The sequence below is a fragment of the Penaeus japonicus genome, unplaced genomic scaffold (genome assembly GCF_977035675.1).
Source record: "Penaeus japonicus unplaced genomic scaffold, GWHDUDI00000001_assembly GWHDUDI00000042, whole genome shotgun sequence".
Classification (NCBI taxonomy): domain Eukaryota; kingdom Metazoa; phylum Arthropoda; class Malacostraca; order Decapoda; family Penaeidae; genus Penaeus; species Penaeus japonicus.
The window spans coordinates 21,763,408-21,778,407 of NW_028234444.1; the positions used below are offsets into that span (position 1 = coordinate 21,763,408).

Here is a 15,000-nt window from a genome sequence, read left to right on the forward strand (position 1 = left end):
AGATTGCTGCATTTACATTGTATTTTTATCTACATTATATTTTTTCACTTATTTGGTGTGTTCGACTTTTCGATTATTTATTACTTATCACCGTTCAATTAAATATTAGTTGAGGTGGACTTGCAGGTTAAGTGTGACAAGTTCATATTGTATATTTATCTTTATTCACCATATCAAACTCATGTGATTTTTTTTTACGTCTTAGAATTATTGAGCGAAATACTTAAGACATGCCATGCCTTGTGTTGAGCCTCCTGTTCCCTTTCCAGCGCCCTGGGGATCTGAGGCGCCGAGATGCTCCACCGAATGCCCCATCACCGGATCCCCGAAGCTGGCCTACCAACCCGAGAAGACCTACACCTACGCCTACTCCGGCAAGTCTCGAGTCCAGCTGAAGGGCGTTGAGGACGGCGTCACGGAACTCGAATGGTCCAAGCAGGTGGAGCTGACATGGATCACTCCCTGCGACATGGCCATCACGATCAAACACGCCAAGGTCGATGGTGCTGCAGGTGTGTCATTTGCCTTGATGATTTATCAATGTGGTTCTGCCGGTGCAACAGCTGCAATAGATGTAGAAATAGGAATGCAATAAATGGCCGCCAGCGAGCTTTAAGGCTAAGAGAAAGTATTGCTTTCAGGAGCCGAGGTGCAGTTCCTGGAGCGCTATCCTTTGGTGGTGGCCGTGACAGATGGGCGCATCCAGCATGTGTGTACCCACCCTGGCGACGCCCCTTGGTCCATCAACATGAAGAAGGGAATCGCCACGGCTCTCCAGAACTCACTCCCGTCACTCTCCCCTCTCAGCTCAGGACTCACTCTTACAGAGGTAATTACCATGTGCTTTTTGGAAACTAATGAGACTCACAGATGAAAAGAAGACTTTCTTTGAAGTTACATGTTAGAAAACCATTGTCACTTATCTTAAGAAGCATGATTTCCGATTTTGTCAGTGATAAACTATGGTCTTTGTGCAGCCTGGTCTGTTTCAGATTTATAAGGATTTTACCCAAGTATGGTGAATCTCTTTAACTGAAATAAAGTTTTTAATCGTTCCTTCTTTGACAGACGGATGTTGTAGGAGAGTGTCCAACAAAGTATGAGATTAAGACTGAAGGAGAAAAGGTCATTGTTGTTAAGGAAAAGAACCACCGCCACTGCCATAACCGTTTCCCAACACCTGCTGAAACACCTGCACCATGGCTGAAGGCTCCCCTGCCAATCGAAGAGTCCAGGTCAGAGTGCAAGCAGGAAATCACCAATGGCATCTACACCGCCGTCACCTGTGAGGACAAGAACATCGTTCGACCTGCCTTTGGAGTCTACAAGTACGTGGAGGCCAATCAAGAGTCAACACTTCGCTTCATCTCTGAGTCCAGGGACACCTCAGCCATCAGTGCCATCCCTCGGGGAGAATTCGAAATTGAAAGCCTCTTGTTCAACCATGAAACAGGGAAGGAGCCTGAGCTGGCACCTGAGGTGGATGCGGTCATGAAGGAGATCTGCCAGAAGACCATGGAGACTGTTGAGGCTGAAGCTGCTGAACTGGTTGACAAGGCCCTTCACTTATTGCGTCGTGTTCCTGAGACAGTTGTTGAAGCAACTGCAGAGAAGGTTCGAGGAGGACGTTATTGTGCAAACTCCGCCAGGTTGGAGAGCATCTTCCTGGATGCCATTGCCTTCCTGTATGAGTCTGGTGCTGTCAAGATCATGGTCCAGGAAATAGAAAGTGGACGAGCAACAGGAGGACGTCTTGCTCTTTACACAGCTGCTCTCTACCTCACCCCACGACCCGACATCGAAGCTGTGAAGGCGCTCACACCCTTGTTCGAGAGCCCTCGGCCTGTGCCTTCTGTGGCTCTGGCTGCTGCCACTATGGTCAACAACTACTGCCGTCACACTCCTCATTGCAGCGAGAAAGCTCCAGTCAAGAGAATTGCACAGATTCTGGCCACCAAAGCTCAACGTCAGTGCTCTCCTTCTGCCGGTGAACAAGTTGAGAAAGAAGCTCTTGCAACATTCAAAGCACTAGGCAACATGGGTGTAGTTACACCTGCAGTAACAAGAGCAGCAGTCGGCTGTATTGAACAAGAGGGAGTAGAAACTAGCATCCGAGTAGCAGCTGCACATGTCTTCAGGCATACTCAGTGTGCTCTCTATGTAAGTAAAGCAGAAGGGAAACTTATATTTTGTAAAAAAGAAAAAGAAAACATATTCATGTCAATAGACACTGAAATATCAAATAAGAGTAATCTATTTTCTTAAACTAACATGCAGACTTTCTTACAGGTTACTGAAAAACTTAGCGACATCGCAGTTCACCCATCCATGGCTACTGAGGTTCGCATCGCAGCTTATTTGGGAGCAATCAGATGTGCTGAAGAGGAACATCTCCAGAAGATTATTTCTAAGGTTTCCGAAGAAAAGAATACTCAAGGTGATATTCTATGTAGTCACTTTATATATATGCTATAGAGTTGAAATAAGTTGAAAGCTTTCTCAAATAATTTGTCGAAAACTGAATTATCTCCAATTGGAGTATTTCTCTCTTCTTCCAGTACGAGGTTTCATTCTGAGCCACTTGTTGAACATCCAAGAATCCGCCTCACCTGACAGAGAACGCCTCCGTTACCTCCTCACCAACTTTGTTATTCCCAGAGACTTTGATGGAGACATCAGGAAATATTCTCGCAATATCGAGATGTCTTACTTTGCTCCTTCATTCGGTATCGGTGCTGGTGTGGAATCCAACATCATCTACACCCCTGAATCCTTCCTTCCTCGTTCCGTTGACCTGAACCTCCGAACAACTATTGAGGACTTGAACATCAATTTAGGAGAGGCTGGCATCCGTCTTGAAGGTTTAGACCCAATCATTAAGGAACTGGTTGGCCCAGAAGGATATCTTCGCAAGGCCTCCTTTGGACGCATTTTGAAAGATGTGGTTGCTTTTGCTGAAGAGAAGGGACATCGCATTGCCCAGCATTTGGAAGACACACTTCGAGAAAAGAGGGCTATCAGCATGTCTACCATTTCCAGATTTTTCAAAAAGCTCTATGGAGAAAGGAAAGAGGGTGAAGTCCGAGCTGATGTATTTGCAAGAATCTTTGGACATGAAGTAACCTATGCTTCCATTGCTGAAGACCTGAAGGAATTGGATGCTGACAGAATAATTGAATCCATTTTCTCTTACTTCGATGAAATTCTTCCCAATATTCACAATCTAGACATCGATTCTGCACGCACAGGCCAAATATTCCTTGACTACTCTTTGCCCACCATTCAAGGTACTCCACTCAAGATTAAGTTGGAAGGAACTGCTGTTGTAGGAATCAAACTGGCTGGTGACATTAATATCATTGAACTCTTCACCAACCCAGCACATGTTGAGAGGAGTCTCAAACTGATCCCAAGTGCATCAGTTGCAGTCCATGGTTTTGTTGGCTATGACTGTCACATTGCTAAGGCAGGGACTGAGCTGAAGAGCACCATTGCAACGGCCAATGGAGCCACCATTAACATCAGAAAGACTGAAGACAATGCATTTGAGTTTGCACTGGATCTTCCAGAGAGGATGGAACTACTCAGTGTCAAGGCAGAGACCAATCTTGTCAAGGCTGTTGGTAAGAGAGTGATGAAGGTTAGTCCACCCTCCATGAGGGACGTCAGGATTCACCATGAGAACTGCATGGAAGCTCTTGAACCAGTGTTTGGTCTGAAGATGTGCCATGAGATGAACTTCCCTGATATCTTCCGTAGTACTGCTATGCCTCTTGGAGAACCCATTGTCGCCAAGTTGTACATTGAGAAAACCGACCCATCCATGAGAGGTTACCGAATGACTACTGCCATCAAGAACAAGAAGAGTAATAAGGTCATCAAGGTGAACATGGAGACCCCAGGAGCTGCGACACCACGACAGGCTGAAATGACTATGTCCTATACCAAGGAAGAGAGGTCCCACGCTGTTTATGCCAAATTTGAGTCTTCTAGCATATCAGCAGGACTGTGGACTAGCTTCACCAATGAGGAAGAGCACAAGGCCATTGAGACCTTTGTAAAGCTCAGGTCCAATGAATTTGATGTCTCACGAGGAATCAAGGTAGAGTTTAATACAAAGCAAGATAGCAATGAAAAGCAGTACCAAGTGAATGTGTTTAGCAGTCGAAACAGGAGATTCGATGCTGAGGCTCACATCGTGGAAGCTATGTTCAGCAAGAAAATGAATGGTCCTGAGATTGAAGCTATCTTCAAGACAAAGAATGCCCTCAGGGAATTTGTAGACATAAGCTTTGAAGGTACTTATGAATGGCCTCTTGTTACATCATGCAAAATCTGTGCTTATTGATTTTATCTATATCTAAATCAGTCATGTTCTAACATTTTGTATTCTTTCTTCAGCTGATGCAGACTTCAGGTACAGTTCGTATGCATTCATGACAGTTCCAAGTGGAGTACGCAAGATTGAATTCCACACTGCTATTGGACCTTGGAAACTTATATCATATATTCGCAAAGTGACTGAAAACCCAGGAGGAGTGGAGCATCATGTTGCACTCAAGATTGAAAAAGGAAGTCGTGATTTCGTGTCTGTGGAAGCTATCATGAAGACTGAAGGAAGAATGTTCATGAATATGATAATGGAAAATGAAATTACAGGTAATAATGTTTTTTTTTTTTTTCGTTTCTTTAGTATTCCATTTAGTGTAATTACATTTCGTAGTAATGATTGCAAAACATTTACTAAAGCAATGTGTTGACATACCGTACTACTATCTTTTGCAGTTAATTATGGACGTCAGTCATACAAAGCTTCCAATAACTTATACCTTGGTGCATCAAAGATGGGTACACAATTGGAAGTGATTAAATCTAAAGACAACTCGAAGATAATTGAATTTGAAGTATTGTATGAACGATCTGCTGCAGAACACAGTGCCCGAATAATTGTAAGTATCAAACTGTGTGGTTTATATGTTTCATTGAAGTATGGTAAAATTTCCAACATCAGAATTGTATTTCAAAGTCTCACAACCTTTTACTTTGACTTTTAGATCGATGCTCCAGACTATATACATGCTATCAAGTTTGAAAGCAAGTTGGATAAGGAAGAGCAAGGTAAATATGCTGTGGAAGCTGCCCTTAAACATGGAGAGCGCATGTTGCTACAGGTTGATGGTCCAGTCACTTTCATCATCTCACCAAGGAAACAAAAAATCGAAACTGAACTAAAACTTGCTATTGTTGATATGGAACCTCACATCATTTCTACAACGATTCTTGGAAGCACCAGCAAGCAGATTCTAGCTTTTGAGATGAAGAACAGACAAGAAAGTCTATTTGCATTCAAATGGACACTGAATTCCGAGGTAGGATCAGGGCAGAAGACTATTAGTAGCACTAAGCTCGTAGTCCCTGCCCTCATGGAGTTCATGCTTGATACCACAGTAATGCATGAGAACGTCCATGTGAGCCTCAACACAGCAGTCTTGCCCAAGAGTGCGTCTGCACATCGCGTTAAAGCTTTTGTAGATATTGACGGTGGAAATAAGAAGATGAATGCTGAATTCGCCTGGGATGCAGATCGTAACCCTAACAACAAGATTGTTGTTGACGCTAATGTAATCAGCAGTTCTTCTGACCTGGGTCATGCTTCTGTTCAGTGAGTAGTTTTACCTTCCTTTCAAAGAATTTGCTTCACCTGTACACCAATGTGTGTGTGTGTGTGTGTGTGTATATATATATATATATATATATATATATATATATATATATATATATATATACTATAATATATATATATATAATATATATATATATATATATATAATGTGTTTTTTACATATATCCTGATATAAGGGAAGTCTTACATATAATTCATATATGTGTAATAGTATGTAAACTGACTTGTTAATCATACAATTCACATAAATTTTTATGTGAAAGTTCTCAACACGATTTCCTTTTCCAGCGGAAACGTCATAATAGCTGGAGAACCATACCATATGAAGCTGAACCTGAATGCTGAAGATATCATGGCATCTGGTTTTGAGCTGGAAGTAACCACACCTTCTCAGAGGACTTTTGCCGTAGAAGCCAGCTATAAGATCGAGGACCAACAACCTACCACCAAAGTTATTACCGTCTTCAGATACAAGAACACTGAGGGTGAAGAGCATAAATTCACAGGTTCTGTTGCAGCTGAGAGGCTCGATGGGCCATACTGCTTTTCTCTTGAGACCAAGGTGGTATATGTAGCACCTGAAGGAAAGGAAACAAGGTTGGAGACGATTCTGAAACATCATACAAAGCCAGAGGCACATGTGATATTATTTAAGGTAAGCAGCTTTTCCCATACATCTGATTTTCTAAGTCATGAATTAATCTGAGTGGAACAACAGACATTAGTGATTAGCAGGAAGTGAGAAAATGTCATAATATTTTCCCAGGTTGATGCTGAAGGCCTTATCCTAAGGAAGCCTCTCATGTTCGAATTCGCCGTTGAAAACAAAGAAGGTTCTTATGAAGGCAAGTGCATGATGACAAGAAATGCTCCCAAAACTGTCTTTGACTGGAATGTGAGGATCCATCCCCATGGTGAGATTGAGGCCATCGAAGCAGGACTGGACATTAAGGCTGCAGTTCAGCTACTGAAGATTATCCGTGCTGTGGTTACTTTTGAGAAGGAGGAGAGAATCGAAAGGTCCGAGCCAGCCAACTATCGCTATCGCTTCAGCAAGCCAACACCAACATCTTACAATATTCTTGTAAAGACTCCATCACGTACAATGGAGGGTGAAGCTCACATTTCTCCTTCACAGTCAGGAATCAAGTTCTATGCTAACAAGCATAGTTCGCAGTCCCCATATGAGATTGGTTACAAGGCTACACACGAGGGCAACCAAGGCAAGTGGGAGAGCCAAATAAACCATCCAGTTCTTCCCAAAGCCATGCAGTTTGCACTTCAGTACACAGCTGGTCAAGGAACAGTGGAAGGAACTGTAGAGCTGGATATTTTCCCATCCAGTGAGGACAAGATTACTGGCCACCTTGCATCAACACGAGTTTCAGAAAGCACCATTAGAACTGAAGCTTCCATTGTCAGCAGAGTAAGTTTTATAACCTTTTACTGCTACATATTATTTCATGTGTATAGCTGTCTTCTAAACACTATAGAATGCAAGTCCAAACTCCTTTATTTTCTTACAGATTCTTAGAGTGAGCCCCCAAATCATCCTAACCACAGCCGTCGCTCCAGACACTGTTGGTTTCGATGTGGAAATCAAGAAATCTGCATCTGTCCCGCCATCCCTCAAGGTTATTGCCAAATACGACAAAACTACTCCAAGGAATGCAGTCCTGGCTTGCACTGTAGAGTTTGAGAGCACCCCGGTATTTGAAGTGTCTGGGGTAGTGAAACCTGATGAAACAGCCACATGTAACGGCCTGGCAATGTCTGCTGTCGTACATGCACCTATTTTAGGTACACATCACATCTACTCCACCATGTGTAAACCAGCCTTTGTGGAGGTGACCACCATCAGACAGGGCGCTGATAGGAAATACATTGCTAGGATTGGCCTACAGGCACCAGACAATTTAGAATTTAGTCTGAGTCAAGGAACAACACAGTCACAGGAGGAGAGTAATATCATCCTTGCTCGCCTGGAGATGGTTGACCCTGCAGTAATCAATGTTGGCTTTGCTTTTGAGCGTGAAGAAATCTACCGTGTGAAGGTAAGCATTACAAATGTGAAATAAAACATATAGTATGTGATTCACACAACAAGCATAGAGGATTGCATAATAGCTGACATAATACCTTATTGTTTGTCTAACAGGAACTTATCTGGGAAGAGCTCTCAAATGTCTTGAGCTCCATGGAATCTGGATTTGAGGATATCATAGGAGAAGTCGCAGGGAGTGCAGCAAACGTTCCAGCACCAGAGTTCTACACACTGATAGGTGAAGCCAAAAGGGAACTGATGATGATCTACCAGGATCTGGTAGAAGATAGCGGGCCAATCTTTGAAGAAATGCCTTCCTTTGGTCGCATCAGGAACAGCTTTAGGAAAATCGTTCGACTTTGGGCTCAGCTAGAGAAAAGCATCCTTGAACAACGTGAGAGGATGTTCAGTGTTTGTCTAAACATGGTCAAGGATATTACAGCTCGGATGTTTACAAGTGAGTTGAAAAAACAAAGTGTTTGCATTCTGGAATTTGTCTATCAGATATGTTAGTGTAAAGAGAAAACTAATTTCGAACACAATTATTTACAGTCATGAAGGAAACGATGGAAGTTCTAGAGACAGGAGAGCTGCCTGAACCTGTACGCCGTATGGTAGAAGGATTGAAAAGGACTGAAGTTTTTGAGATCGTAAAGAGGATGTTGGATGCAGTGTTGGATAAGTACCCAGAGGAATATGAGGCCATTAAGTATGTTATAACTAACATGATGAGTACTCTTGAGAGAGACTATAATCTGATGTTCGAGAGGATCATGGAAGTTCCTGCTTTCCAAAGGATCATCAACTGGATCATGAAAAACCTGAGCCCTGTAAGTTGTTCTTTATTTTGTACTTTCCTCACAATCAACCTTTCTCATAAAGTAAATGTATAGACTCGAACATGAAAAATGCAACTCTTTTCACATATTTTGTCTTTTCACTAGGGTCGTCTGGCAGCAGTAGAGGCAAATGCACTGGCAGAAATACTTCTTGAGGATTTCCACGTCCTCGTCATGAAGGCTGAAGGGAACCAACTTAAGATCGAGATTCCATTGTATAAACCTCTGTATTCAGTGGTGCAGTTTATCAAGGATTTGATAAACCCATACGAAATCCGCAAAGACTTTACGTGGCTGATTGAGGGCACTCTGCCTTATACCCTGGAAGACCTAATTTGGATGTATTACTCCTTGATTCCACATCGTATCACAGATCTGTTGCCCCCCTACCCTCGAACAGCCATGGTAGTCGGAGGTACCGAGATCCTCACCTTCGACGGCCTTGTGGTGCGAGCGCCTCGAAGCCCCTGCAAGGTTCTGTTGGCCACCCACGGTTCCCATAGCATTATGATGTCCCACCCGGAGCCCTCAGCTCCTGCACAACTTGAGCTCAAAACACCCGATGCCACTGTTGTTATCAAGCCTGACACTGAAGTCCTTGTTAATGGTCAACCAATCAGGGGATCGGAGGAGACCGTTGGAAAGATTAGGATCGAGAAGAAGGCTGGAGAGATAGTGGTAGGATGTCCTTTAATGAAGGTCATTGTAGCTAAGAAGGGCCAAGTTGTGGCCATAGAGGCTTCAGGATGGACTTTCGGCCGCGTAGCAGGACTTTTGGGTCCCAACAACGGGGAAGTCGGAGATGATCGCCTCATGCCCAACGGCGCAGAAGCCTCTAGCCCTCGCGAGTTGGTAGCTGCTTGGCAGGAGAGGAAGCAGTGCTCCATGCCTGAGATTCCTCCTGCCATAGCCACAGTAGCTCGTGTGATCAAGTGTGAAGCACTCCTCAGCATCCGATCACAGTGCATTGCGGTAGTTGAGCCGGAGCCCTTCATTAGGATGTGCCATGCAGCCCAAGATGCTTGCGACGCCATTGCAGCTTACAAAACCTTCTGTGCTTTAAAAGGAGTTGAAGAAGCATCCCCAATGCCTTGCTAGATGGACAGCCCTCGATCAGTCCTTAATGAGACTTGATGATGACGACCTGCCCACGTATGAATAACGAGTATCCTTTTGCTTTTGTAATATTTCACTAAAAAATGTAAAAAAATATATATATAATTAATAAACCAATGCATCGAAGGAAATACTTTCAATTAATTAAAGCTGAATTCCCAGAATTCCCTGTGCTTTAAAAGGAGTTAAAGAAGCCACCTCAAACCCTTGCTAAGTGGAAAGCTGCATTCATTGCTTTCGGATACAAGATGACGACCTCTCGGTGAACGAAAGTCTATTGTTCTAATCTATATTTTATTTGGTGTATGATTGCATGAAAGAAAGAAAAAACAATAATAATAGATGCAAATAGTTTACAATTTGATATTTCAATGATTCTAAACAGATTTAATGGTATGCTTCTATAGCAGAACACTTGACAATCAAACACTGCAAGCAAATATCACACTAAACATGATTAAACATGATTACTATCCTATGCCGCCCTTATGAGGTTCAATGCCCAATTGAGAACAATTTTTGTGAAATGATATTCATTTCGTTATCCAGCAAGAGAAGTTCATAATTATTTAAAACAAGTTACATACATACATAATTATTGAACATGATAATTACAGGTGACAGAAAGGATTGCCTTAATCACCTCAACATTAAGAGACTTGCAGAGAAAAATGAAAAAAAAAATGCTGATGAAAGGTAACTAGAAATAGAAAACAAAAATATATATATTTCTTAGATGTAGAAGATCAAGTGCAATGGAATGCAACTTGAAACACCTTATCATCTGAACCTACTCATATTATCGATAAGAGTTTCGAGATATGAAATGTATAGCATGACATTTAACTGAAGCACAAAACGGGAGAGAAGATACTCGTTCATAACGTGTGTGTTTGTGCTTGGTTACATATATATATATATATATATATATATATATATATATATATATATATATAATATATATATATATATATATATATATGTATGTATGTATGAATATATACATATATATGTATATATATATATATATATATATATATATATATATATACATAAAGATAGTTGCATGTATCTATACGTATATATATGTATGTTTATACATGTGTATATATATAAATCTATATATATATATATATATATATATATATATATATATATATATATATATATTTATATATTTATATGTATGTATATACATATGTATATATATATATATATATTATATATATATATATATATATATATATATATGAATATATACATATATATATATATATATATATATATATATATATATGTATATGTATATATATATATATATATATATATATATATATATATATATATATACATATACGTATATAAGTCTGTGTGTGCGTGTGTGTGTGTGCGTGTGTGGATATATAGATATTTGATATATATATATATAAATGTGCGTCAGAGAGTATGAGACACACACACACACACACACATAGCTGCATTAACATACACAACGGCTAGTTTCCACTGTGATTTGCATATCCGCATCATAATATGAGACTGACATTCGTAATATAACCTACGGCTAAAGACATGTTTGCATAATCAATTTTGGGTACGCTTTAAGACCGACTGTGAAACATCCCATTGAATATTTTAGTAACATACACGTGGACTTAAATCTCGCTGTAATGTACTGTAGCAGTATTTTTGGAGAAATGACTACATACACAATAGCGTGTGTGCGTGTGCGTGCGTGCGTGTGTGTGTGTGTGTGTGTTTGTATACATACACACACACACACTTATATATATATAAATAATATATATATATCTATATATATATATATATATATATATATATAATATGCATATATAAATATTATATATTTATATATATATATATGTGTGTGTTGTGTGTGTGTGTGTGTGTGTTGTGTTTTGTGTGTAGTGTGTGTGTGTGTTTGTGTGTGTTTGTTGTGGGTGTGTGTGTGTGTATATATATATATACATACATATATATTCATATATATATAATATCTATATATATTTAATATATATATATATACACATATATATATATAAAATATATGTATATATATGTATATATATACATATTCATATATATATATAAATATATATATATATTATATATATATATTTATATATTTGTATATATATATATTTATATATTTGTATATATATATATAAATATATATATATAACTATATATATATATATAAACATATATATAAAATATATGTGTGTGTGTGTGTTGTTTTGTGTGTGTGTGTGTATATATATATATATACATATAATGTATATATATATATATATATATATCTATATATATATAATATATATATATATATACAATATATATATAAATATATAAATATATATATATTATTTACATGAAAAATACACATAAGATATGTTACTGAATTGATTAGAATTATGGATCTAATTTGTTCTTTCATTTTTCTAAACCATCGGACTTAATTAATTGAAATGAAATCTTTCGATGCATAAGTTTATTAATCTTATCTATTTTTTCCACATTTTTAGTGAAATATTAACAAAAGCAAAGGATCTCGTTATTCCAGACTGTGCAGGTCGTCATCATCAGTCTCATTAAGGACGATCGAGCTGTCACACTATGCAAGGCATTGGGGATGCTTCTTCAACTCCTTTTAAAGCAAAGAAGGTTTGTAGCTGCAATGGCGGCGTCGCAGCATCTTGGCTCAATGCACATCCTAATGGAAGGGCTCCCGGCTCAACCTACCGCAATGCACTGTGATCGATGCTGAGATGCTTCACACTTGATCACACGATCTACTGTGGCTCTGGCAGGAGAATCCTCAGGCATGGAGGCACTGCCTTCCCTCTCCGCCAAGCATCTACCAACTCGCGAGGGCTAGAGGCTTCTGCTCTCGTTGGGCATGAGCGATCGTCCCGACTTCCCCGTTGGTGGACCCAGAAGACCCCAGCTACGCGGCCGAAATCCATCCTGAAGCCTCTATGGCCACTCTGGCCCTCTAGTTCTACAAATGACCTTCATTAAAGGACATCCTACCACTATCTCTCCATCCTTCTTCTCGATCCTAATCTTTCCCAACGTCTCCTCCGATCCCCTGATTGGATTTGACCATTAACAAGACTTCGTGTCATGCTTGAAACAACAGTGCATCGGCGTTTTGAGCTCAAGGTTTTGTGCAGGAGCTGAGGCTCCGGTGGGACATCATCATGCGATGGGAACCGTGGTGGCCAACAGAACCTTGCAGGGGGCTTCGAGGCGCGCGCACGCACAAGGCCGTCGAAGGTGAGATCTCGGTACCTCCGACTACCATGGCTGTTTCGAGGTAGGTGGCCAACAGATCTTGATACATGTGGAATGGAAGGTGTATCATCCCAAATTAGGTTTCTCAGTATCAGGCAGAGTGCCCTCAATCAGCCACGTAAATTCTTTTGCGGATTTCGTATGGTTTTATCAATCCTTGATAAACTGCATGCACCACTGAATACAGCGGTTTATACAATGGAATCTCAATCTAATGGTGTTCCTTCTCACCTTCATGACGAGGACGTGGAAATCCTCAAGAATTTTTCTGCCATGCGTTTGCCTCTACTGCTGCAGAGACCCAATGAAAAAGACGAGAAAATGTGAAAAGAGTTGCATTTTTCACGTTCGAGTCTATACATTTACTTATGAGAAAGTTTGTTTGATATTGAGGAAAGTACAAAATAACAGAACAACTTACAGGGCTCAGTCTTCCATGATCCAGTTGAAGATTCTTTGGAAAGCAGGAACTTCCATGATCCCCTCTCGAAACATCAATTATAATCTCTCTCACAGAGTACTCATCTGTTAGTTTTAACATACTTAATGGCTCATAATTCCTCAGGGTACTTATCCACCACTGCATCCAACATCCTCTTTACTATCTCAAAAACTTCAGTCCTTTTCAGTTCCATCTACCATTACGGCGTACAGGTGCAGGCAGCTCGCCTGTCTCTAGAATCCTCATCGTTTCCTTCATGACTGTAATAATTGTGTTCGAAATTAGTTTTCTCTGTACACTAACATATCTAAAGACAAATCCAGAAGCAAACACTTTGTTTTTTCAACCCACCTGTACACATCCGAGCTGTAATATACTTGACCATGTTTTAACAAACACTGAACATCCTCTCACGTTGTTCAAGGATGCTTTTCTCTAGCAGAGCCCAAAGTCGAACGATTTTTTCCTAAGCTGTCCTGAATGCGAACCAAAGAAGGCATGTATTTCAAAGATAGCCTGCTATCTCTACCAGATCCTGGTAGATCATCAGCAGTTTCCCCTTTTGCTCACCTATCAGTGTGTAGAACTCTGGTGCTGAACGTTTGCTGCACTCCCTGCGACTTCTCCTATGATATCCCTCAACTCAGGAATCCAGGTAGCCTCAAGACATTTGGAGAAGCTCTCCCAGATAAGTTCCTAATTAGAGACAAACAATAAGGTTATATGTCTGCTTCTTTGCCATCCTCTATGCTTGTTGTGTGAATCACATCTATATGTTTTATTTCACATTTGTAAATTGCTTACCTCACACGGTAGATTTCTTCACGCTCAAAAGCAAAGCCAACATCGATTACAGCATGTCAACCATCTCCAGACGAGCAAGGATGATAGCACTCTCCTCCTGTGACTGTGTTGTTCCTTGAATCAGACTAAATTCTAAATTGGCATGTGCCTGGAGGCCAATCCACAATGTATTTCCTATCAGCACCCTGGCCTGAGGTGTCACCGCCACAAAGGCTGGTTTTACACATGGTGGAATAGATGTGATGTGTACCTAAAATAGGTGCATGTACGACAGCAGAATTGCCAGCCGTACATGTGGCTGTTTCATCAGGTTTCACTACCCCAGACACTTCAAATACCGGGTGCTCCAAACTCTACAGTGCAAGCAGGACTGCATTTCCTTGGAAGTAGTTTTTGTCCGATTTTGCAAAAACCTTGAGGATGGCGGCAGATGCAGATTTCTTGATTTCCACATCGAAACCAACTGTGTCAGGAGCGACGGCCTGTTGTTAGGATGATTTGGGGGCTCACTCTAAGAATCTGTAAGAAAATAAAGGAGTTTTGGACTAGCAATCTATAGTGTATAGCAGACAGCTGAGCTTTACACAGGAATATAAATATGTATATATACATGTATATATATATATATATATATATATATATATATATATATATATATATATATATATAATACATATATATGTATATATATATATATATATATATATATATATATATATATATATATATATATATGTGTGTGTATGTGTGTGTG

The 15,000-nt window shown here is 40.1% G+C and overlaps 1 protein-coding gene across 1 annotated transcript in view; it reads left to right on the forward strand.

The window, feature by feature from the left end:
• LOC147466728 (vitellogenin-like) overlaps window positions 1-9,808 on the forward strand; it is a 9,925-nt gene extending 117 nt beyond the window's left edge. Inside the window, exons 2-15 of the mRNA XM_086534993.1 lie at window positions 270-512; window positions 642-829; window positions 1,069-2,160; window positions 2,290-2,437; window positions 2,559-4,298; window positions 4,402-4,659; window positions 4,786-4,949; window positions 5,055-5,662; window positions 5,972-6,338; window positions 6,450-7,109; window positions 7,210-7,737; window positions 7,842-8,184; window positions 8,280-8,557; window positions 8,672-9,808. Of these exons, the coding sequence (XP_086391119.1) occupies window positions 270-512; window positions 642-829; window positions 1,069-2,160; window positions 2,290-2,437; window positions 2,559-4,298; window positions 4,402-4,659; window positions 4,786-4,949; window positions 5,055-5,662; window positions 5,972-6,338; window positions 6,450-7,109; window positions 7,210-7,737; window positions 7,842-8,184; window positions 8,280-8,557; window positions 8,672-9,664 (7,610 nt within the window). The 3' untranslated portion in view covers window positions 9,665-9,808. The remainder of the gene's footprint in view (window positions 1-269; window positions 513-641; window positions 830-1,068; window positions 2,161-2,289; window positions 2,438-2,558; window positions 4,299-4,401; window positions 4,660-4,785; window positions 4,950-5,054; window positions 5,663-5,971; window positions 6,339-6,449; window positions 7,110-7,209; window positions 7,738-7,841; window positions 8,185-8,279; window positions 8,558-8,671) is intronic.
• The last annotated feature ends 5,192 nt before the right edge of the window (window positions 9,809-15,000 follow it).